This window comes from Telmatherina bonti, assembly GCF_933228915.1.
Source record: "Telmatherina bonti genome assembly, chromosome: 5".
NCBI classification, from domain to species: domain Eukaryota; kingdom Metazoa; phylum Chordata; class Actinopteri; order Atheriniformes; family Telmatherinidae; genus Telmatherina; species Telmatherina bonti.
In genome coordinates this window covers 24,486,874-24,511,640 of record NC_136623.1, presented here as the reverse complement: position 1 = coordinate 24,511,640, position 24,767 = coordinate 24,486,874, and the positions used below count along the sequence as shown (strand labels likewise).

Genomic DNA, 24,767 nt, shown 5'->3' with positions numbered 1-24,767 from the left:
TGAGATTTATGTGGTAATTTGAACAAATCTGTTCAAACATGAGACAATAAGGCAGTCTATGGTACTGTAGATAAGTCCAGCCACAACCACAGCAGACTGCTGTTGTGTGCGGCTCTTAGGAAAGAAGAGAGTTAATAAGATGCAGCGGTAACCATGGAAATACATACAGCCTCCTCACTGAACGAAGCAACGAAGCAGAGCCATGGTGACCCTCGTCAGAGCACGCAGGTCCATTCTTGGGATTGGAAGTACTGTTTTTTCACCACAGAAACCCATTAGCACAAAAAGAGATTCAAACCAGGAGGCAAAGAGGACCGAGTGAATCACAAAAAATATCAAAAGAGATAAACATCACCAACAAGAAGGAACTCACAGCTGTACATTAAAGGTTAAAAGTTGGAACCTTGACCATGTTTTTTCTTCCTTCCTGCTCCTTCTTTCACTGTCCCTTCAAAGTCAAGTCCAAAGGTCCAGACATTAAAGAAGAGGGGAGGTCACCGGGTGGCCTCAAATCGAATCTCCAGCGCACAGGATACTGCTGCTGTCGTAAACATTTAGTTGCTATCTGCCTTCAAAGCAGTCCAAGTACTCCAGGATGAGGTCATAGCAAAAGCGATACTGGTCCTGAAGAAATACACAATATTTTCAAGTTTAAAAACAGAAGAAGAAGAAACTGGAAAATACTTAGAAAAAAGTTATATTTTGGGACAATTTATTTAAACTTTCTTACCAGAGACTCTACCATGTTGGGTTTGCAGTTGCGTAGAGTTTTGACAGCATAGAAGATGTCCACCATGTTCTGGTACTGGATCATCTCAAGGAGGATGTTGCAGGCACAGAAGGTCCCACTACGACCACCGCCGTTGCTGTGGAAGAAAATATAGTATTAAGATGACATTCAGAGGTGTCAATCACATTTTCTGGATTTAGATTACATAGAAAATGTCTAACTTTAGAATTTGCTGGAAATCCAGATGGATGCACCAATGGATGTATTTTGCTTTACTTTCTTTCCAAAAACCCTATGAGACTGGAATTTAATGCTCAGTAAATACAGCTATGTCAATTCACTATGCACACAGCTGCCATGTATAGTTATTCCCATTTCATACCAACGTGTCACAGTTATGACAACCAAAGCAAAGCCATGGTGTCTGTCCGTGTCATCCCATGGCCACAGCTGTATCACACCTACTGTCTGTCCCAGTTATTCTCAGCAGCTGTCGGGAGAGTGCCGGGTGAATTATCCCCTCTGGTTATCGGTTTAACTGCAGATTATCTGTTTAACTGCAGTGGTTTAGACTTATGTCTCAGTTGCTGCTAACTAAAGCTTTGACTCTCAGGTCCCTCTCTGTGGAACCAGTTCCCAGTTTGGGTTCAGGAGGCACACACTCTCCACCTTTAAGACTTAAAACCTTCCTTTATGAAAAGTAACATAGTTAGGCTTGTACTGCTGGAGTCACTGAGCACTTCTTTTCCTTTCTGTGTCTCTGTTCTATTTTTTAAGTATAAAAAGTTACAACATTATTGGCATTAGTACACATTCCTGTCCTCTGTACCCAAAATGGTTACGGCAGATGGTCACCCTCCCTGAGTTCTGCGAGGGTTTTTTTCTTCCTGTTAAAGGAAAGGTTTTTGTTAATGTACACTGTCACCCACCGCCCCACCCAACCACCTGGTGGCTTAAATCAAAGTCAAGATTCAGTGCAACCCACTGGTTTCCTTAGCTAGGCTAGTAATTTCTAGGGATGGGCTTGTATGAACACTGTTTGAACATGATGAAATGACTTGAACTGAATTATCTGTAAAATGTCAGAAATAACTTTGTTTTGCTCAGGTGCTACACAAACAAAGCTGGATTGATCTGAACTGACAGAGTTGTGTTTTGATAAATATTGATGCATTTTACAAGACAGTACAGGACCTGAAAAGTATAAATACTTTTTTTTTTTTTAAAAAGCATAAAAATAAAAAATAAAATAAAAAAATAAAAAATGATAGTATATAAATGTAATCTTGAAGTATATATGTAAAAACATTTATAGCAGTAGCCCTACTTTGTATTTTGCTGCCTATTTTGTCCACCAAATAAAAGATAAAAAAGAAGAAAACAGACAAATAGATGCTGAGTAATTTTAGGTATAAACAGTGAGAATAGAAACAAGCAGACTGACGTGGAGCCATACTACATGATTATTTTTACAACTGGAGCTTGTATATTTCGAGTTTGTAGGTTCAGATAAACATTATGTTGGTCTGAAGTGTCTTTAAATGCAGAAATTATTGACAAAACAAACGGGACTATCGCAGCTTATGGACGCTCTTTGTTTTCAGGGTCTGATTCAGGTTCCAACATGTAGGGCTGTATGCTATGTGTTGACATTGTATTTAGTTTTTTTTATTGAGTACATATTAACCTAATCCTTCTGTTTATGAGATGTTACAGTGACAGCGAAAGCAGGTGTGGTGCACGCTCCCGATGTAGTGCAGTGGCGGGAGGCGGGGCTTAATGCGGAAGAGTCTCAATCCACTCGTTTTGCCCGCAGGCTGATCTGACAGCCTACGGAGAGGGTCGGTCTGAAGTAAATAAAGCGATTTGTGACAATAACTCAATCAATCCCAGCCCTTCTGGGCTCAGAAATAAAAATAAATTAGCCTGAAATGCACATAATAGTTCCACTTTAACAAACAGCATTCCATGCAAAGAGCTCCAGGTTTAAATAAAATGGAGTGTTTTAGGAACGAGAATGTTATCAACAAAGGCTCCTCTGCATTAATGCATAAAGTGAGTTCATATTAATCTTGCTTGAAGCATCGCTGTCAGGATTGCAGTGTTGGTGTGTGGTTTGGTTGGCCACATGAGTCTGCAATATCGCAGCAAGTAATTTCTGGATTGCCGAGAAATTTAGTACCGACCTTTGTTCGTCCACAAGGAGTAACCCCTCTGGCCTTGGTGGTCCCCTGACTTTTCCTCTAAAACCAATATGAGGCTGACATTTGCAGTTTTGAGTGAAATATCTTCATAACTACTAGACAGACTGCTATGAAACTTAGTGAAGACATTCATGTTCCTTTCAGAATAACCTGTATTCCCAAACTTTTTACCTGCTTCAACAACCAGGCACAGTTTTGGGACTTTTAAACACGCCGTTTTATGACTGAGTCATCCAGCTTCGCCCTTCAGCAGTATTAGCAAGTCGCAACACTAAACAAAGATGGTGAACTCTGTTGACACTAGCAATTAGCTTCAAGCAAGAAAGCTGTGCTAAGCAGAGCCTGACTGAGACACTGGATTGGGAGTGGGTCTACAAATGTTTATACTATGTATCATGTAGACAAATAAATCATCCCTGTTGTGCCTGACATTGAGTTAAAGTTTGACTCTCAGGGTGACGCAACACAAACACAGGTTTTAGTCTGTAAAAAGCTTTCAATGTTCTCTATGTACTACATATATAACCGTTGTATATGTACAATATCAAAAACTAAAATTAGATTTCTCTCTCCACTTGGAATGAGATTACTAAAATGTTCAGATGAATTCTAGAGGACAATAATGGAGTTTAGAGAAGATACCTCTGTGTAATCTGATAAACCTACAGCTTCATAAAAACAGGCATTTGATACAGTTTTTACAGCACGTACAAGCTATAAAGACATTATATCCATAAACCATAAAAATAGCAATATGAGAAACAATATGTAAAAAAAAAAATAGAAATAGAAATCGCCGCACAGAGCAGTATTTTTTGTGAAATGGCTGTCCAGGTCATCAGAAATGAAAGGCAATATCTGCAAACTACTAGAGGACAATCTCTTCCTCTCTCCTGAGACAGATGCAGTGGAGGTGGGTGTAAGAGACTCTGCAGAGTATACAAGCAATATTAAGGTAATCAATCGTCGTCAGTGCTTTGGCAGTGCTGGATTTAGTGTAGTGAGAACCATCGCATTCTGTATTAAGCCATAATTGATTTGATCTCCATAATCTCCTTCCAGGTTGTCGTGGGTAACACTGTGTGACAGCGCTGAGTGATGTGCTTTCAGATGGGGGTGGTGGGTATGAACGTGTGACGGGTCGCCAATGAGCTAGACGGCCCATTCATATTCATCAGCAGGGTGTGCACTCAGGGGGCAACAGAGGAGCAAACAACACAGTAAACTGCACCATACAGTATCAGATCCCATTAAACTACAATCTGATTTTCCATATTACAAAAACACTGCTGTCATAAATCGCACTGCATCCTACTGCAGCAAACGACACACCATGTTTGACACAGTGTCCTTCTCTTATCAGACACATTTGCTCATGATTTACCATGTTGTCACAGGCATTTTTTGCGATACATCCCTCTGAGAATAGGCCTTTGATTTCATATGCACTTTTAAATGTCAATCTTCAGAAGCTGTAATTTACTTTCTAGAATCCTTTTAAAACTGGACTGAAGTTTTGCATTTATTGTACATTATGCATGCTGTTAAAAAAAGAGACAACTCACAGGCAGTGCACAACAGTGCGTCCTTCTCCACACTCCCTCTGCCACTTGTGCACTTGAGCCAGCAGGTTGAGGAAAGCCTTTTTGGAGTCGGGAACGTCACGATATGCTGACCAGCGAAGGAACTGGAACTGACACACCACCAGCTGGCCCTCTTGGAGCTTCAGAAACACAATAACAAAATAAAACACGTGTCTGTATTGTAAAAAAGAAAAAAAAAACCCAGAACCTTCTGGATGTTTCAGTATTTGTGAGCATGCCAGTTTTGAGTGTTCCCCAGCCTTCCTGCTGGCACACTGTGCTGTGCTCACTCAGCAGCCTGGCTTTAAGATATATGGGTCTGTAGGTGTAAGTGGGGCCTGCGCTGTGTGTAAAAGGGGTCCCTGTATGTTCATAACCTTGTCCGGTAGAATCTCACCTAACACTTAAGGACCAGTAGAGAACTGTAAGTCATGCAAATTGGGCTGGCAAAGACACCCAACGATGCATGGAGGAATTGCTTCAGTGGAAGTGGGAATTTAGACTGTCCTCTTTGTTGTACTATCCTTACTACCAACTAGACGTGCTTACAATGCAATACTTTTGACTTTTACTCCTAACCTTGCATATCATTGTCACATACAGGAAACATACACAATAATGCTCTGGGAGAAGGGCTAAAAGTGGGATAGGAGGGATATTTCAGTGTAATTTGATTCTACCCACACTGTGTTAAGTTGCCCTTTTCCTGATTATGATATACATCAAGTGAGAAGAAAACGGTGCCACAGGTAGAGAGGGGTACGACAAGGGCAGCCGACAGAGGAGGTGAGGTTGCCAATCAAGAAAGGAGGTTCTGGGTGCCGCTTGTTGTGCTGCCTATGATGGCACAGGGGATAACACACTGCATGCAGATTTCTGCTATAATTGGTAGACAATGATCCTAAGTAGGATGCAATGCATGTGCTTATGCAAAGTCCCGGACATAACATCTGCAGATCTGCATGTTTTACGCAGGTTTGCATGTATAAGAAGTTAAACTGCTTTAGTTTTGTTTTTAGATGAGGACATGCACTGTTCTTGCTCCCACCTATGAGACAGAGGACATGTGTGGCATATGCTTCTTTAACAATGTAAAGGAAAATCGGGCGAAGTATAGAGTAGTACGAGCGCCACAAAAATGAATAAATCTAGAAAGGAAATAAATGAGGACATTACAGATCGGGGTAAACTCTATAAACTCTAGTCCTCAAGGTGCTGCAAATGTTGGGAGTTTCCCTGCTGCAACTTGCAGACTTGTTTAGAGCTTGACATCAAACTCTGCACCAGCTGCTAACTACCCTCTGATCTGAGTCAGGTCTGTTGCAGCAGGGAAACTCCCAACAACTGTTGGACTCAAGAAGCAGAGTTGCTGTTATAGACAAATACATGAAACAATACATCAAAACATAAAAATCAATTTGCTGGAAATATACTTTTTTTTCCCATTTATTTATTTTCACATAATTTCATTCTTTTATTTTTATTCTTTTTTTAAAAATGATTATTTTATCCCTATATATTTTTGCAGTATACTCATGCTGAAATCCTCAGAGCACACAGTAGGCTATCAACATCTCTGCCGGGATCAACTTCTCAGTTTGGACATGAAACCCCAACTCAACGTGCACAATTGACAGTTTGAGGAAGAAACTGATAAAGGAAGAATAAATAAATTAAAAATAGAAGAATTAAATTGTAAAATTAAATACATGAAAACAATGATAAATATTTATACCAAATTGTCTATATATCACCAAATGTATTTCCTTCTTCTTTTCCAGATTTATTCTTTGTTGTGGCACTTCAATCATTCCATACCAAAGAAGTATACTGCAACAGAAATACATCAAGTTTTGTGTTGATAAAACTTGGCTTTTTTTTGTATGTAAAGAGGAAACCTTGAAGACAGCATATTAGTAGGTTTTGTTTGCATGTTTTGCTCAGAAACAAATGTTTTACAAGATTCAATTCTTAAAGAAATGGTTACATTTTCTGGGCTGCTGAATATCAACCCAGTAGATTTGTGATAAGCTGAAAAATGTTTTCCTCCTCACCTCGCATTGTGGTCAAATTAGAAGGCGCTATATTAGGACACATTTATTTCAAATTTGACACACAGTCAGAAAGCAGAAACATACCTAACAGCGACTGACAGCTGCAGTTTCCACATGTACAAGATGTATCAAAATGTTTGATGTACAGCTGGAAGTTTTTGTCTTTTTTGCTTTTATGTGGCGCTAAAAATGTTCTGTTGGTGAAATTTCACATGTGAATTTCCAGTGAAGGTCTCAGCTTAATGCATCTCCAGGAAGAACTGAGTTGTCATTTGCGAAAACTGTGGAGGCTTTTTAGCTTCACAGGTACTCACCCTTGTAACGTTCTTGACCCGAAACAGACGCGTGATGACATCATCATCGGCTGACATGGACAGAAACTCCACTTCCATGGGTCCATACTGTTGTAAACCGGGCTCTGGCCAGTACTGAACACACGGCTAGGTGCAGAAACATGCAAAATATGGCAAATTATTATTATGGCAACTAATTGTGGTACAATCAAGGGCTACATTGTTAAACAATGGTCACATTAGAAGGTGGAGGTATAATGTATTTGATAAGTTGCAACAAGACGAAGAAATAGTGCTTCAGAAGTGCACATGAACTCTATAACACATGAACTCTACAAATGACTTCAGAACTTGACCTTGCAATGAACAACTAAAAGTGGCCATAACTCAATTTTCAGGCAAGACCCAAAAGGTCTGCCTTGCACTGGAAAAAAATACAAGATGAAAACATTTATAGTAGAGTGGATGAAAAGTGGGACAGGACAGCAGAAGTAATAGTGTATTTTCTTTTCCTATTTCCACACTTCACAGCATGTTACAAAGCAGCACACAGAAAAGTTAATATATAAAAACTTACTCTCTACTTTTAGTGGGCACTGTGTTATCAAAGACTTAAAATAAAGATAATTTCTTATCATTTCAACAGTTAATGTGTAGAGCAGGGGTGTCCAGCTCTGGTCCTCAAGGGCCAAAATCCTGCAGGATGTCAATAATTCCCTGCTCTATCACACTCAGCTTAAACTAATTAGTCACTGTGCAAAATTTCATAAGTTTCTGGATCCATTTAATTGAAATCAGGTGTGTTGAAGCAGGAATATATTGCAAATCTGCAGGACAGTGGCCCTCGAGGACCAAATGGAACACCACGGTGCGCAACTTTTGGCAATACGCAATCTTTCAGTGAAAGCCAGGCAACATTTGACTTTAACAGTCTTTAACTTTTATAGGATAAATGATTAAAATAAAGAATTAGTAGAATTTAATTGAGCATTGTGGAGACTTTAACCTAATCTAGCCTATTCTAGCCCAGTAGGTGAAAATGCAGCCTGTAAAACCATGATGGGAAAAAGCCTTCCCATGAGACAGAGTATTATTTGTCCAGTTGTCCACACTATAAACATAACAAAGAAACATTTCTGATGTAATGTCAGAGATGAAAACTTTATAACATGACGTTGGCGAGTACTACTCTGAACCTGTTTGTCAAAGACACTCTACTAAATTGTCTACTTGTAGTGATTTTGTACCAGGAAAACTTGATCAATTAAAATAATTTTTGTCTTATTTACTCAAGCTGTTTCTTTGCCATTTTTTTTTTTAGTAATGGCTACAAAATTATGAGACAAAACACTTTCTCAGTTGATGCCAGATCTGCAGCTGCTATGGCAACTAGCATGTAGACACCTTTGGAGACCGAGCTGAAGCACAGCAGAGAGGACCTGCACATTGTTTTTTAAAACCAAATTACCAAGCTAAGTCTACGATCTACTCAAATTCACAAGTTAAGCTCTGCTTTAAAGCACTTTGCGAAATCAATCATTTTAATGCTGATAGCACTCGGATTTTCCTACCTATAAAAGCTGACCGCTTCTTTACACTCTCATGTAATAATTTTTTTATTAAATCAAAGGTGTAGCTTTCCATTTCAAAACACAGGTCAATATTATTACTTAAAACAGACAAGTTGATAATAAATTGGTACTAAACTTATATTTGATCATTCCTTGTTTTAACGGCACTTTAGTGATGTACCTTTCTTTCATCTTCTCAAGAATGAGGCAGATTCTTTTTAAACAAAACTTTGACCAAAATTGTCCTTATTTCAAATGACTTTGATGTGGTCGCTCATGTTTGTATCATTTACATTGGACATTTGTGATTCATTATGCTTTATATATTGGGCAGTTGCTAATGCCACAGCTGCATTTGGTTCAGAGTGCTGCAACCAGATACCTGACTGGAATACAGAAATGTGAACTCAGTTCACCAACCTGGGCTTCATTACACTGGCTGCCTGTCAAGCAAAAGATAAATGATTAAATTCTGCTGATTCTATGAATATGCTTAAACACAACACCAACTTATCTGTCTGATCTGTAGCTGTATTATGCGACTGGTCATCTTCTAATTGAAACATCAGCTTTTAGTAGTTCCAAGATCCAGATTTATATGCTGTGCTGATCACGTCTTTCTGTTTGCGGATCCAAAACGCTGGAACATGTTCCCCATCCAAACCAGTTTGTCCCCCTCTGTACCAAATATCCTTTTTATTGGTGCTCCCAAATTACTTCTGCTTGTTCATGCTTTGTTTTTATCATCAGCAAAGTAACATAGATATAAATATTTTTAGCTGACAGCATGAGTAGTAAAATAACATGCACCCAGTGACAGTTAAAACCCCACAGCTCCCTCTTCTTGTTCAAACCAGTTAGGAAAACTTGATCCTTCAGAGAAAGCTAAAGGGAACCAGACATAGGCCATTGAAGGCCATAGAGTTTTTAGCTTTTTGCTCTGAGCATGTGCTGTGCACACAGGACACCCCTCTGGAGTATTGTAAAAACATGGCAGAGGACCTGCAGGTTCTCGTTCATAAATTATTCATTCTAAGTTGATTAAAACACAATGATTCTTGTTTTCATGCAGTTCTACACTACTGAAAACACAGTTATAAATATTACATTGCTTTTCAGCCAATAAAGCACCTGATTTTTTTTTCTGTAAAAACCATCATATCTGATTTTAACCAAAGCTTAGACTAGAATGCACGTGTGTTATTCACATTCATGTTGCAGGAGTAAGGCAACAACAGATTATACATGCAGTGGTTTTGCATGCTCTTGCGATCTTACCCAACATTACATGTTGCTATGCCTGGTATGCCTCAGGCCACAGTGTCCGACAGCATTATTTTATTTTTTTTTTCTTTATTTCAACTCCTACGCTAATGATGCTTGGTATTTACTTTAAACATGAAATCATACATCAACATTGTTGTCATTTTTCATTAGGAACTGGGTGATGTTTGTCATGAACAACTGGACTGCTCACATGAATCATGTTGAACAAACTTCAGCATTTAGTGCTGGATTTCTTAGAGGTTTAATATTCTGATTAATGAGAATCTGACTGCTGAGAACTTGTTTAACAGCTTCCACATGGAATAGTTTTTAACGAAATCCTTTTTTTGAAGAGAATTTGTGGCTCTTTTAACTCTGTCATGTTTATTTAGTTATAAATTTGTGACAAATTGTTTCTGACTTTTTTATCTTGTTTTTTATTTAATCAAATTATTTGGATGTGATTAGTTTTATTCATATAAATATATTTTATTCATATTCATATATTTTTTATTTATTTTATTCAATTTTCTATTGAATTTAATATCATTTTTGTTTTTTTGCATTTGTTATGTTTTCCTTAGTATTCCATGTATTTTTTGTTTTTTATATAATTGTGAATAAATTCAGGTGCTAAGACATAAATGATCTATTCTTAGTTTTATTGTTTTTTAGTCAATCTTTTAAGTCAAACTCAAGCCTGTATTTTGTTTCCACACTTGTTCCCACTGCCATCATTGGACAAGTTAACAAATGAAGTGAAGAAAAAGGCTCAGGAGAAAAAAGTGGGCCAGTGACAAAAAGAACCCTGAAATGCTGCTGGGGGGGGGGGTCCTGTGCAATGCAAGTCTATTCTTCAGAGATGTATCTTGAGGATTGAAGGGGAAAACTGGGACGAGTGTTATCTAGTCATGCCTTGAGATCAATGTGGTCAAAGATCAAAGCCCTGCAAAATGGCATGAAGGAACTAATCCTGAGCACAGTAAGACACAGAAATAGTGAAGGCAGGGTGTGTCAGGAAAAGTGTCAAATAAGTTCACAAAACCTCAACATTGAGAGTACAAACTTGTACAGCAAACAGACTCCTGTGTTTGGGAGAACTCAAATGTTGTGCTTGTCTGCTTCCTCGCAGTGCCAACGAATCAATAGTGATATAAATGTGTGTAACACTTTGACCTTACCCAGGCAGAGTTCGACTGGTTGAGTTGGTTGAGCATGACTACAGCCGTGCAGCCGTAGTCAAAAACCAGCCTCCAAAAGTCTGCTGTGGTGCCCGGCAAAGGGTGAGGGGTCACAATGAAGGCAGCCTGCCGGTGAAAGCTGTCGGCAAGGGCAGCGTTGATATAATTGTTACTCTCTCCTTCCGTGGTAACCAGGAAGGCCAGGGCACGGTCAGGCGGCAGGACATCCATGCTGCGATTTTTCTCTCGGTTTCTGGGCAACAGAGCAATGCTGCACTCCTCCACGTCCAGGTGGGGAGTCACAGAGTTGAGTGTCTGAAAATGGAGGAGAAATTCAGGAGAAGTGGGACACAACAAGTTAAGGATGCGAGGGAAGAGGAAGAAGGGAATGAGGCAGGAAGAAGCAAGCAAGAGATGAGAGAGAGTCTAGAAATGCAGCTATGTTGACTGCAAGAATTATTAAAATTCTAAACATCATATTCACAAAGTAGGTTAAAAAAAATAAAGGATCACTTGGACAAACTGTAAGACGCAACTGTGATGGAAATAAATGCCAAAGAAAATACTGCAGAGTAAATTTCTCTCTTCATTCTGCCATCATTACTTCAGACAAAGTGAAAAGCAATTTCAATCGTTAATACACAACATCAATAATGGATCTGTGACTTGCTGGTGTCAGTTCTACAAGGCTGGCTGCGTGCCGTCTAAAAAGGCAAAGCTTGCTGGGTGGTGGAGAGGATTTCAACATCAATGCAAGTCAGATGAGTTCATAAGATCAAAGCAGGAGAATGTAACAAACGAAGAGGGAACAGTTTGTAATCAGTGTTGCACCACCTACAGCGCCATTCCTTAATCATAAACAATCCATCCATCATCGTTCCCAAGGTATGGATATTGTATGAGTAAAAAACGGAATAAAAATTAAAGGAGGTGCATAAGCCTCTTCTTGTATGGCTTTGAAATGCTAAACCTGGAATCAATGTGACTGCTGGCTGAGGCAAAGAGACGTGGATGTGGCAGGTAAAGTGTGTGGGAACGCAGCTGGCTCTCCCGTCTCCTAATCAACATCTAATAAAATGTGAGCATTCCTAAAAACCAGGAGGGGTGATGCCAACGTCACTCACACAGAATGAAAGCTATAAACACGAGCATCCTGCACAAAAACACACCCATATCTCTTGGCCTAAATAATAATACTAGTATTCATTCATTCATTTATTCTTCATTCATTCATCATTCAAACTAGAGTAATGGGGAAGGTGGAGCCCATCCCAGCAATCACTGGGCAAGAGGTAGGGTACACCCTGGACAGGTTGCCAGACCCTGATACTACTCCGACCACCACTACAACTACTACTACAACTACTACTAATAATAATAATAATATTAATAATAATAATGATAATAATAATAATAATAATAGCATGATTTATTTTATTTAATTAAGGATATCTGAGTGCCCTGTGATGGACTGGTGACCTGTCCAGGTTGTAGCTTTCTGCTCACCCAATGACTGCTGAGCTCCAGTGTCCCGCAACCCTGAGTTGGACTAAGCGGTTCAGAAAATGGATGGATATCCAAGTGTCGACATTGTGAGGTTTTAATGCGACCGACTCACCTGAAACTCCTCGCGCAGCTGAGAGGAATTACTCTGCGAATCCACTCGCAACATCTCCTTATAAGTGACCGCAAATTCGTTCACCAAGATGGCCGTCTCTCCGCAAAGACATGCCTCTAGAATGGCATCATGGATGAAGATGTACTGCTCCTGGAAGAACGACAGGTAGCATTAGTGTATTATGTGATCAGCACATGTCTGATAATCTTTAAAAAGTAAAGGATATGACAAGGCTGCAGACATCAGCCGCAAGAAATGAACAAATATCTGGTCGATAGTCCAACAATATGAATGAAGGCAGAGATTTTTAACAACCCGCCTTGCTTTGAATTAGATATGCTTTAATGTTGGGAGTGTTTCAAGGCTGCTGAAGAATAAATAGATATTTCAATATTTCAAAGTAAACAAACAAATGCAGAGACCATTTAATTAGTGCATCCCTACAAATAACTGCAAATGTAATATGCAGCTAAGTCAATGTTAGATTTACATAATAAAGTGTGAATATGCAAATCACCTGCATATCTAAAGAAGCGCACATGCCTACGCTGCACACTGACATGCAAAGTGAGTCTTTCCTCTAAAACTATTGCAGTGACCTTTACCCAATTCCCAGAGTGGGAGTGTTGTAACACAGCCCACCTCAGCCTTTGAATTTTCAAACAACAGCAGGGAAAAACAAACATTTAAAAAGCTGAGTCCTCCGAGGCACACAGTGTGTTTGCCACGTTATGGCCAGAGATGTGACCTGGTGGATATGTGGGATAAACTGCATGACAACGGGAGATGTGCAAGTCCATTTGAATGTGAAGTGGTTTTCTGACCTCTGTCTGGATCATGTTGATGCGTCGAGAGCAGAGGGTTTTCACACAGTTGTAGATATCCACCACTCCTTCACACTCAGCCATGTCCAACATGACATCCAGCACGATGTAGCAGCCGGTGCGGCCTGCACCTGCACTGTGACAGAAAGGCCAATCATGTGAGAACTCATCCGCAACAGGTATTGTTTCAGCTTCATAAAAATCCTTGTTTAAACTAAAAATTAGCTTAAAAAAAACAAAAATGTTAAAAAAAAAACCCCATAAAACTCTTATACTATACTTTAAGTTGTTAGTTTAAAAAAACTAACAACTTAAAGGAGTCCTAACCTAGTCTTTTCATGTCTCCACTGTCCTCTAAGTGTTTAAAAATAAATAAATAAATTTAAAAAATGCGTTTGCGAGACTTCAGTCTTGTGGACAGTTTTGCTGCAAACAAAGCGTGTCTTCCTAGGAAAGAATGTGAACACTTCTGTCCAACACCAATACACACGTTTTAACTTGGAAAAAGGGCCATTTCTGGGTGATGACTACTTTAAATGGCTGCCTGTCCTTCCTTCTTTACAATCTACTTGCATTTATTGGCAGTATTGATAAAGTTTGTGAGCACCACTTCATCTTTGTGATGTTTTGGATGTTTCAGAAACAATTAGATATTCCACAAAAGAGAATTTGTTTTTGTGCTTTTGCAATGACAAATTTTCTTAGTTATTAAAACATGTTGCACCCAAAGAAGAAAGCAGAAACATTTGCAAAAAAAAACCAAAAAAAAAACAACAACAACAAAAAACATTTGCAACCAAAGGGTTTGTAATATTATTATCTATTACAATATTAGTATTATCTCCTTATTTATGAAACATAATGGTAAATATCATCTTCCAATGATGCAGGATTCACAAACATTTTGCCATTTAAGCCCTTTTTAATTGGCATTATTGGAAATCATCTATTATTATGATGCACTCTGCGTCAAGATTTTGGGGTTTTGGTTTGGGGTTGTTCTGTCATGCTTAGTTTTGGTTTCCTGTTTTTATTTTGTAGGTCCTTTCTCCCTGTGTATTGTTTCCTGTTTGCTTCCTGCTCATTACTTCAACTGGTTTCATTTCACTGTGTCATTCTTATTCTTTGTATATTTACTTTCTTGGCAGTGTTTCTTCTTTGCCAATCCATTGTGTCAGATTCTTTCACGTTCCCTGTCTTTGCATTAAACATTTGGTCCTGCACCCGTCTGCTGCTTGTACCTGTGTTTGGGTCCTCATCACTACCACATGTGACCCGATGGTTTCAAACCTTATAAAATGTCAGTCTGATATTGCAGAATTACTATATAGTATCACCCTGCAATGTTAGCTAGCTGTAGACGAGGTACAATAAATTCTCATAATCACCTGCTGCTTAAGCAGACTTTTCTTTTGCCTGAATGAGTGTATAATTTAACTAGGAAGACTTTGTGACTTTGTGGGATGGCATGCCTGGAGCAAATGACTATATAAAGACAGCTGTGTTGGATAAATGGCAGGTTGGTTTGGAAGTGCATAAACTTATGAAAACCTGATCTGTCAGAACAGACTGAAGCATTGCATTGTGACTCAGAGGCAATACTTTTATAAATATGTATTGTATTATTTCAAACTTAGCAATGTTTGATATCAGCATCTTGTGTTGAAAACAGGTCCCTTTTGAAGGAGAACTTGATAACCCAGGTAATATTAAGTCTTGTAGCACAAAGCCTAGCTTGTGAGGTTCACAAAGTCTCAGACTGACTCTTGGTACTTTTTTTTTTTTTAAACTCTAAATGTAACTTTATGGATAAGTTTTACATATATTCATATTATTCAAAACTTTGGTCATGTTTAATTTAAAGATCTGACATTCAAGAGAGGAAAAACTGTGTCAGTCCCCTTTAACAGAGAATTAGGCAACACCATACAAAACCATACTTCATAGCAGACAAGGCTACATAGAAGTAGCTTACTGATAGCACCACAAGTCTCCAAAAAGAAAACAATGTCACAAATTTACAAGTTTATACTGTTTAAAAAAAAGCTATAGCCAAGATAAATAGTTATTTTTGGTTTATTTTTGAGAAGTATCAGTAGCTACCTGCAGTGGACCACCACTGGGCCGGCATCAGGAGGTGTGGAGGCTTTCACTCTTCGTATAAAAGCCAAAAGTCCAGTGGCATGGTAGGGAACCCCATGTTCAGGCCAGGATGTGAAGTGGAACTGACGAACCTCATGCTTCGTCGAGTAGCCTCTCTGTAAAGGGAAAAAAATGGTTAAAAAAAAAAAAAAAAAAAAAAAAAAAGTGTTACATGAATAAAAACAACATGAATTCTAATCCTTGATGTTTACAGACCCTGACCTCACTGCAAAATGTGCTTCCATCAATTCAGCCGCATCCCCCCTCTGTGATAGCTGTGATACATTTTTGGTTCATTTTAAGGGCAACCAGGATATTATTTACGCTGGGTGCTGGGTCTTCTATGACAATTAGGCCTCTGGGCATTACAAGTTTGCAGCAGCGGCAGTGTGACAGACATGCAGAAAGGAATTATTGAAGCTCTACGGATCTAAGAGGGGGCTGGGAGGTTTTCTCCTCTCTGCTGGGAGGCCGCTGCAGTCGCACAGCCATTTCCTTTTCTGTACAAAGATGACAAAGTAAAGCAACGCAAAGATTTGTTGAAGACAGAAATCCAAAAAAAAAAAAAAAAAGGGAAAGCGCTTTGAAAAACAAGCTGTCACCAGGTCCCAAATTCATGCAGATTTGAATAAGCAGTAGCATGTGCCCAGGGAGAGGGAATGTGACAGTGTGATGATAATGCTGTTTGTGCCACTGTCACTCCAGCCTTGCTCCAAGCCCCTCCAATGAGAGAACTCCCCGGGGGATTGACAGGATGGAGGCCATTGGGGGCACAGCTCTGTAGCAGTTAGGTTGGGCGGGATGGCAGGATCATTCACATCGCCACTGATGTTAATTCCTCTCTATTCAGCACATTGGACCTCATGTCCATCAGTCCCGTCAAGTTTCTAATCCCTGCTATAAATGTGACACCTCTAATTTTAACTGTAGCTCTGCCAGGTGACAAAGCCGCCATTTTGCGACTTGCAACGCAGTTCACGGTTTCAATTCTACCCTAAAAGATGACAAACTGAATGAAAAAGACAGTGGGGAATATCTGAGATAACTCACCCTCTCCAAGGCAAAGGTGCGAACGGTGTACTCTGCCAGAGTCTCTGTCTTCAGCAGACTGATTTTGATGTCACCATACATCTCGCTGTCATCAGGCCAGTATTTACAGCATTTCACCTGTTTAATAACAGAATTATAATAGTTTAGAATAAATGTGCATCGATCTTCATAACATTTACACCCGTAAAACAGTAAATCAGTATAATTAACGGAGTTCGGGATTTCAAATCCTTTTCAGCACAACATGATCGATAATACTTCGAATTATATCGTTGCTTTTATGTAAATACCTAAAACACAAAAAATACACATTCCCACTCTGCTACCTGAAATCATTTCTTCTTGTTTTTCTCTTTTAGATTTTTTGCAAATGTATCATGGAAATCAGCATTTACAAGGATGTGATTTCCAGGTAATTTAGACATTATTTACAAGTGATTTAGCGATGCCAAACATAAAACGGTTTATTCTCCGCAACGCGAGTTCTGACGAGCACCAGAGGGCCGGAACAGGTTACACCAGTTTTAAAATTGTTCCATTGGCTTCTCGTGTATTTCAGGGTTGTTTTCAAGGTTCTTTTAGGTATTTATAAATGTCTTAATAGTCTGGGGCCTTCTTTTTTAATCAGACCTTTTTTTTAAATTACGAGCCCTTGCGGACCCTGAGGTCCTCTGGTAGGGGCTGTTAAGTTGTTCCTAAAGTTAGATCTACAACTTATGGTGAGACCTCTTGCCACTCTTCTGGTCCTTGTCTGTGGAACAGCCTCCTACAGAACCTCAAGGCTACTGAGACTGTTTGAAAAAGAAGCTCAAGGCTCACCTTTTTAGCTTAGCTTATAGCTAAACTTTAGTTGTGTGCACCAAGATTAGTGTAAAGATGTCTGTGTGAGAAAAAGCATATGATCGGGTGTGTTTTTGATCACTGATGCTTTTTGTGTGCGACAGGTTTTATTTAAGTGTATTAAAAATTAGTTTTTCCAATGTAAAAGACTTTGAGCTGCGTTTGCATGAAAAGTGCTTTATCAATAAAGTTTGATTTGATTTGATGATTTACTGTTGTACTCTCCATTAAAATATCTATACGTTTTTCTTTTTAATCACTGGATTAATGAATTACATTAATAAGGAATATTCACCACTGATTTAACCAGAAGAGAAATGCTTTTCTCACCGGACATTAAGCATTCAGTCATATTGGATACATGCAACCACATAACAAATGTCCAGAAAGAGGCAAAAAAAATTCTTCTGTTTCTGTCAATGAAGCACTGAATTTTATAAATGAATGCATTTTTAAAAATTAAAACTATTCATCACTGTGTGATTTTAATCTAAAATTGAATGTTAATACTTTATTGGTTTAGCAGAACAGATTTCACACCTGTATGAAGCTTCGCGGGAGCTTCGAACATGCAGCCGTGACCCTTCAAATGCTTACAGAAAGAGCAAAACCTGCTGCAAAAATGTTTTATTTTGCAGGGTAAAAGCAGGAAAAGTAAAATAATCACATAATAGAGGGTAACATAATGAGGAAGGCATCATTGCTGTTTTTTCTTCAGTTTTTACCTACAATGACTATGATGTAGGTCTTTTTTTCATTTAATGGAGGACTTGTTTGAATTCAATCACACAGAAGACTGCTTTTACCGACTGTATCCACTGTTAGGATGGAGAAGCAAATTGGATGAGGGATTACTGCTAGAAAAGTGGTGTTATTTTACCCATCTGCCTCAGTAATATGTTTATCTTACCTCCAATGAAAAGGATGGGATGCTTGTGGTAAGCTTATGGTGTATGTGTAGTTGAACTTAATGGTGTTATATATGGCAAAATGCAGTGGATTTTCAAGGACATTAGCCCTGAGTATATGGCCCATGCTAAACACACTTTTTATAATACATTTCATGAGGTGCATACTTATTAAAAGGATGATTTAATTTAGTTACTTTTATACAATACTATATTTTTATTATTAATTTATTAGATCCTATTTCCATAACAGACAAAAAAGGGATGCAATCCTTTAAAATACATGCATGCAAGGAAAAAAGAAAAACACGTTGCACCATCACTAAGTAAATATTTTTCAGTCGGCAATCAGCCAACCATTAATGACATGAGCTGCTTCTGGATTCCAGTAACTTCATAAACCAATAAAAGTTCAGACTACAAACAGCCAGTTGCTCTCACAGTTCATGCTGATATCCATGTTAACTGCTAGCAAACAGGATAAGATCTGTGATGAGTGCTGGAGATACATGAGAAGTAGCCTGAAAGCCTGAAGATCAGGACCGACTCGTACAGAAGAAAAAAGTCATTCTGATCACATGGTTACAGACAAAACGATGTACAACACTGCAACATAATCATAAGAGCCTGAATAAAGGAAACTGGATTTTTTTTTTTGTTTGAACTAATTGGTATACACTTTCTGGTTAATATGTTCTTGAATGACTGTTTGCATCGACAAATTATCAAGTTTGATATTGAGCAAAATCACTTTTTTTTGTCAGTTCAAGGTTATGCTATTTGGTGTACTATTGGTACTATTTAGTGTATGCTATTTGAAGCAGGGAAAGACCTAAAACCACGAGGACTGCAGCCTTGGTTCAGGTAAAGTTTTACACATGTAACTGTAGTGGAAACTAAACTCGGGTTCAAACAGTTATGTACAACCGATCATTTTTCTTTTCTTTTTAAATAAAACCAACCAAAGTAATAAAATGACTCAAAGAAATTACTTTAGGCAACTCTTTTCCTTGTTGTGGAGTGAAAGCAATACAAAAGCATGCCGGTTCCAACATCAAAGGCCATGCTGAAAACAAGTTTTATACTTTAGCATGCAATTCTTTGGATTGCCTTGTTATGTCTTGACTCGAAAAATCAATCAATCAAAATGCTCATTTTGAAGAAAACATATTAGATGTAGAAGTCAAGGAGGTACAATTTAAAATTTCAGTTCTTGTCAGAGATGCTTAAATATCATTATTACCTCCACCAAAGTGGAGGCGGAGGTTGTTTTTACTGGCGTTTATCTGTCTGTGTGTCTGGTAGCAACTCTATGCAAAAAGTACTGAATGGATTTTCATGATGTTTTTCCTGAAAATGGGTCTTTGCCTAAATTAGATTCCATTGAATTTTGGGAGTGATCTGGATCACCATCTGGATCCAGGAACTTCTTTGTAGGATTATTTATCATTCCGAGATATGGTCATTTTTAGTATATATGCAAATAAATCCACAATAAATGGTTAGAGTGCTTGGCTAAAAATACAGGAAAAGCTCTCAACAGGTTTTACAATATGTCAAAGTTAGATCTGGATTGAGACAAATTCTGGATACAATGGTCTAGAACAGGAACAATTGTGGGATCTTTGAAATTTTCATTAATGCAAGAAAAAAAGATCTAAACATCCAACAATTGTCACAATAAAGCCAAGACACTGTGGATTTATTGTTGTTGTATGTAGGAATCTAAGAGTGTATGCAAAGAAAATGAATGTCAGACTATCATATAGGGTGGAAATCCCAATATGCGGAGAAATGAGCTGCTTGACAGAAATCTGAGTGTTTTTCTAGTTAGCTCTATTGAACATAGAACTTGCTCATGTATGAATACTCCTGTAACCCACCACTAGCAGGTAAAAGGCTTAACCTAATAAAAAAATAAAACATACATGATACAGTCTACAGAAAAGTAACAGAGACTAATCAACTTTAAAAAAATCTTTTAAAAATCACAAACGTATTTTCTTTGTTTTAATCTAGTTTATTTGTATAGCACAATTCAATGACAAGGTGATTCAAAGTGATTCACAGAGACACTGAATCATGGGAAAACAAGAATAATTTAAAATTAAAAACAAAAAAGAACGGAAAAAAGAAAAAAAAATAGTTAAAAACTACATCAAGCCTAAAAGGTTCCAGCTTAAAAGAAACGGTGACTTTTAGACTTTTTAATAAAAACTATTTAAACGCAGCTGAGAACAGATGAGTTTAAATATTGGAGCATGTGGAGCACTGAAGCTAAATGCAACTTCTCCATATCTGGTTCTGACTCTGGTAATTGACAAGACTGGATCCAGAAGACCTGAGGGGTCTGGTAGGTTCATCAGTACATAATACTGTAGTAGTTTTGTCCTGAATAATTCAGAGCTTTATAGTAACAGAAGTTTAAAGTCTATCCTCTGACATACAGGCAGCTCGTGTAAAGCCCTCAGAGCTGCACTGATGTGGTCCACTTTTTTTTCTGAATGACCTGTAGTTGTCTCATTAATTATTTTATTTAACTGTCTCTACAGATAAACATGTGAAGACAGTTTTACAATCATCAAGCCTGCTTAAATGCATGGATTAGTTTTTCCTGGTCCTACTGAGACATCAGATATTTTTCCCTTGATATATTTTTAAGGTGAAAATATGCTGACTTTCCCTTAATGCATTTTCAAAAATTGGGTTTGAGTCCATCACTACACCCTGATTTTGGGCCTGGTTAGTGGTTTTTAGGTGTTTAGAAATCAGAAATCAGTTTTTGTTTAACTGAAGAAGGTTTGGCCCATCCAGTCATTAATCTCCTGCATTTACCAACATCCTGTACATGGTCTTAGTCTCCTGGTGACATTGTAATATAGATATTTGTGTCATCTGCATTGCTATGGCAACTAATTTTGTTATTCTTTATGACCTGTGCCACTGGGAGCATGTAGAGGTAAAACAGAAAAGGCCCCAGGATAGAACCTTGGGGAACTCTACACGTAATTCTGGTTTGCTCAGATGTAAAGTTACCTACTGACACAAAGTACTCCCTTTTCTCTAAGTACATCTTTGAAGCAGTTTACTAAATTACCAAAAAATGCCCACCTAGTTTTTTAAGTTGTTTCAGTAATATTACGTGGTCAGCTGCTTCACACGCCGCATGAAGGTCTAGTAAAATTAAGACTGACAAAGTTTTAAGTGTGGCTTGAATTTATCAGAATTTTTCAGATAATTCAACAGATTAATAAAAATCCCACTTTTATTTTAGAAACGTAAGTTCAATATTTCTTTTGTTTTGTATGGTTTTTACAATTATCTGGCAGCCCACTGAATTTATTTTGATACCCTGTTTGGAAACAATGGTTTAAGTTTAAGTCAAACAGTTTTTTTATTATTTTACCTAAATAAAGTTCAACATCCAAAAAATGCAAGTTTCCTGAGAAAAAAAAACAACTAAAATAAAAACTAAACTTGACCTGCATTTTTCATGCACAGCTAGTCTATCAATAAATAAAAACATTTCTAATAAACACCACACAGTTCCCACACAGTTGATTTACTCAGTGTATCTCTGAACCCTGGGCGGTGAGAGGAAGGACAGACAGGAAGAGAGTGTGTATTTCATCCATACATACCCTGCCAACCTCCACCAGCTTAGTGATCATGACGATACTGAAACAGTTTTCCTGCCACACCATCCTCCAAAAATCATACAGAGTCTCCTGCTTGGGTCCTAGTGTAAAGAAGAAAGAAATATCAAGGAAAGAGGCTAAATATGCTGCATCAAAGCCTGCCTCATCAAGGAAGGGGTTGCACTTGTGAAATCTTGTAGAATTGCAACCCAAGTGTCCTTTCTCAGTTCACAAGTGCAGATCTCTCAAGGTTGTGCCATGAACAAAGTTACTGGGAATTCTGAACAGGCAGTAAAGAAGGGGTGATGGAGGACAGAGCAACAGCAGTGTCTGATGATGAAAGTTCAGGGGGCCACGAGTCACTTGCTGTCATCTGAGAAGAAGACATTTAGGAAGCACTATACAACTTTAAAACTGGCAATGAAATACTCAGAGACAAAAGCACAGCTGACATCTCCCTTCTTTCTTGCAACTTTCATCTGCCTCTCTGAGCCAATGAAACGGGAGGGGAGAGGGTGGTAGTGCAGGATAAGCAGATGAGCGGAGCCTCACTGACTTTGCAAGAGGAGCTCTACAAAATCTGAGTCTACTTACAGTTTAAAACAGTGGAGGGACATTTTCAACACTTGCCCAGCTCTTCACTGTTTATATTTGAGCGACAGAGGGTTTCCTCTGTGACAAAGAGCACATTTCTCCGTCCGTTACAGTAAACAGAAACATATAATCAATGTGATTAACAATCTGCTCATGTCATGACATCTGATTTATGAAATAGTTAGCTTTCATGGGTTTATGATCATCCACCATCACCATTGGAAATGACAGAGAGATGGTTCTGGCCAGGGCCTGTGCATGACTGGACTCACTGTTTCAATCATCTTCACTTCATAAAAGGTGCTCATCATTACTGAATCTACATTAATGCACACACAAACACCATAGTCTTACAGGGATACTCACCCTGAGTAGCGATGAAGTGGTTGGATCGATGGTAGCCCTGAAAGAGAGAAGGGGGATGACATGCTGAGTAAGCCACCTGTGCCTCAGGCACAGCTGTACAGGAGGGTGTCTTTCTGTTTCACCCTTTCCCTCCCTGCCTCCCCTGCTCTCCTACTGACCCAATATGCCGACTGTGAAACATGTTTACCATCCAATATTCCAGCACTGCCACTTACAAATCCAGACCATGCCTTTGCCCTCAGTGACAACGCAGAGTGTTTGAAAGAGTTGAGGCAGCACTTGGTAATTCCCACTATACATCTGAATAAAGCCAAGATGCCTCTGAAAAAGTGATTTCTACAGCACATTGGGGTTATGAGCAACGCCTGCATCCCTCTAACAAGTTTTTATGACATGATAACAAAATAAGAATAACAGAAGCAAACCTAAAGCCCAGTCGTTTTTAATTTCATGTGTCCTATGTACAGAAATGTATTTCGGTGCAGAAAGACAAACAAAATCAGTTTTGTAAAGGCTCAATATCTGCTGATGTCATGTAAAGAGAAGAAAAGTGCAAACTCCACCAGTTCAAGGAATGTATGAAGACAATAAACACCATCTGGTCCTCACCAGGTTTTACAAACTTAATAAATATAGAGTAACTTCACATAAATAACACAAAACATATTTCAGTGTTATTTATTTATTAAAACTAAGCCAAAATGCAGAAGCATTGTGTAAAAAATCTCCTGAGTCAGTTAAATGTGAAACCACCTTTATCAGCAGTATGTCTGTCACAACTCTGGTTCACTCTTCCAGTCTTCTTTCTATAGTTTATCTAGGTGTCTGGAGATTCATGAAGAGTTCTCTTCAGGTCCTGCCAGAAAATCTAGAGACTGGAGGCAGTCTTTGATTCTTTTCTTTTGCAGTCACTCTATTTTAATATGTTGCTGTATGTGAGATAATTGTCTAATGACTCCATATACAGTGTACATATAGTGTTTGCGTTACAGAGTTTGCATAGCACTGCTGGACCTGAACGGAGAGGAGAGATAAAAGAAAGTAAAAATTAATGGGTAAAAAGTGAAATGCATTTTTCCAGACAGTAGAGCTTGAATTTACAATATTAAACTTCTTTTCTATTCTTTGATTTTATCATCCCTTAAAATCCATTAAACTGAAAAAATTGTTGCTTTTTGGGGAAAATTTCGTTATCTGACTAAAATGCAATCATGCATGAATTAATGAAAAACAATGCAACCTTCTTTTAATTGCAGTATTTTACCTCTTCAGACATATGCAATGATACTTTTTTTATATTTAGAATTGATCATGATTTATGATTACTTTAATGTATTCTATAAAACATGAATAAACTAATATATAATCATAAATATATTATGCATATGTTTTCTTTTCCAATTTCTCCTAAAGGCAAACACCATTGAGTAATGAGTAATGACATTATGTTTACATATTTCATACATTTATTTATTCTGAGTAAGTAGAAACGTATTGGATGACTCACTAACATCCACTAAATTGGTTTATTTACAAAAACACCATCCTCAGTTATAAATACGCAAGAAAAAAATATTGTAAATAGGTGTCCACTATTGGGCCACTATGCATAAAAGGGTTAATCATTTTTATTACAAATGTTGAAGGTTTCCTGCATGTGAACAATCTTTCAATTGCAGAACAATGGTCTCCAAATTGTTTGAAAATACTGATAACCCATCCCACATTAATAGGGAGCAACAATAATTTCTCTGACATCATTGCTGGCCTGTCTCCTCTCGGTATTGTGTTGACACACACCTGCTTCAGACAATCAAACAGACTATAAACTGCTGATTTGATAAAGGTGTTTACACCTGTTGATGATAATCTATCTAGTAAAGTTGATTATCAGGACCTGGCTGC

At 38.2% G+C, this 24,767-nt stretch overlaps 1 protein-coding gene across 2 annotated transcripts in view; it reads right to left on the bottom strand.

The window, feature by feature from the left end:
- Positions 1-379: 379 nt before the first annotated feature.
- ptprub (protein tyrosine phosphatase receptor type Ub) overlaps positions 380-24,767 on the bottom strand; it is a 187,884-nt gene continuing 163,496 nt past the window's right edge. For both annotated transcript variants that reach the window (XM_079241398.1, XM_079241399.1), the window contains 11 exons: positions 22,863-22,899; positions 21,906-22,003; positions 16,517-16,633; positions 15,428-15,582; positions 13,325-13,460; positions 12,501-12,650; positions 10,883-11,197; positions 6,886-7,011; positions 4,500-4,657; positions 731-866; positions 380-624 (listed from right to left, as the gene is read on the bottom strand). In XM_079241398.1, coding sequence (XP_079097524.1) covers positions 562-624; positions 731-866; positions 4,500-4,657; positions 6,886-7,011; positions 10,883-11,197; positions 12,501-12,650; positions 13,325-13,460; positions 15,428-15,582; positions 16,517-16,633; positions 21,906-22,003; positions 22,863-22,899 — 1,491 coding nt within the window. In that variant the 3' untranslated portion in view covers positions 380-561. The remainder of the gene's footprint in view (positions 625-730; positions 867-4,499; positions 4,658-6,885; positions 7,012-10,882; positions 11,198-12,500; positions 12,651-13,324; positions 13,461-15,427; positions 15,583-16,516; positions 16,634-21,905; positions 22,004-22,862; positions 22,900-24,767) is intronic.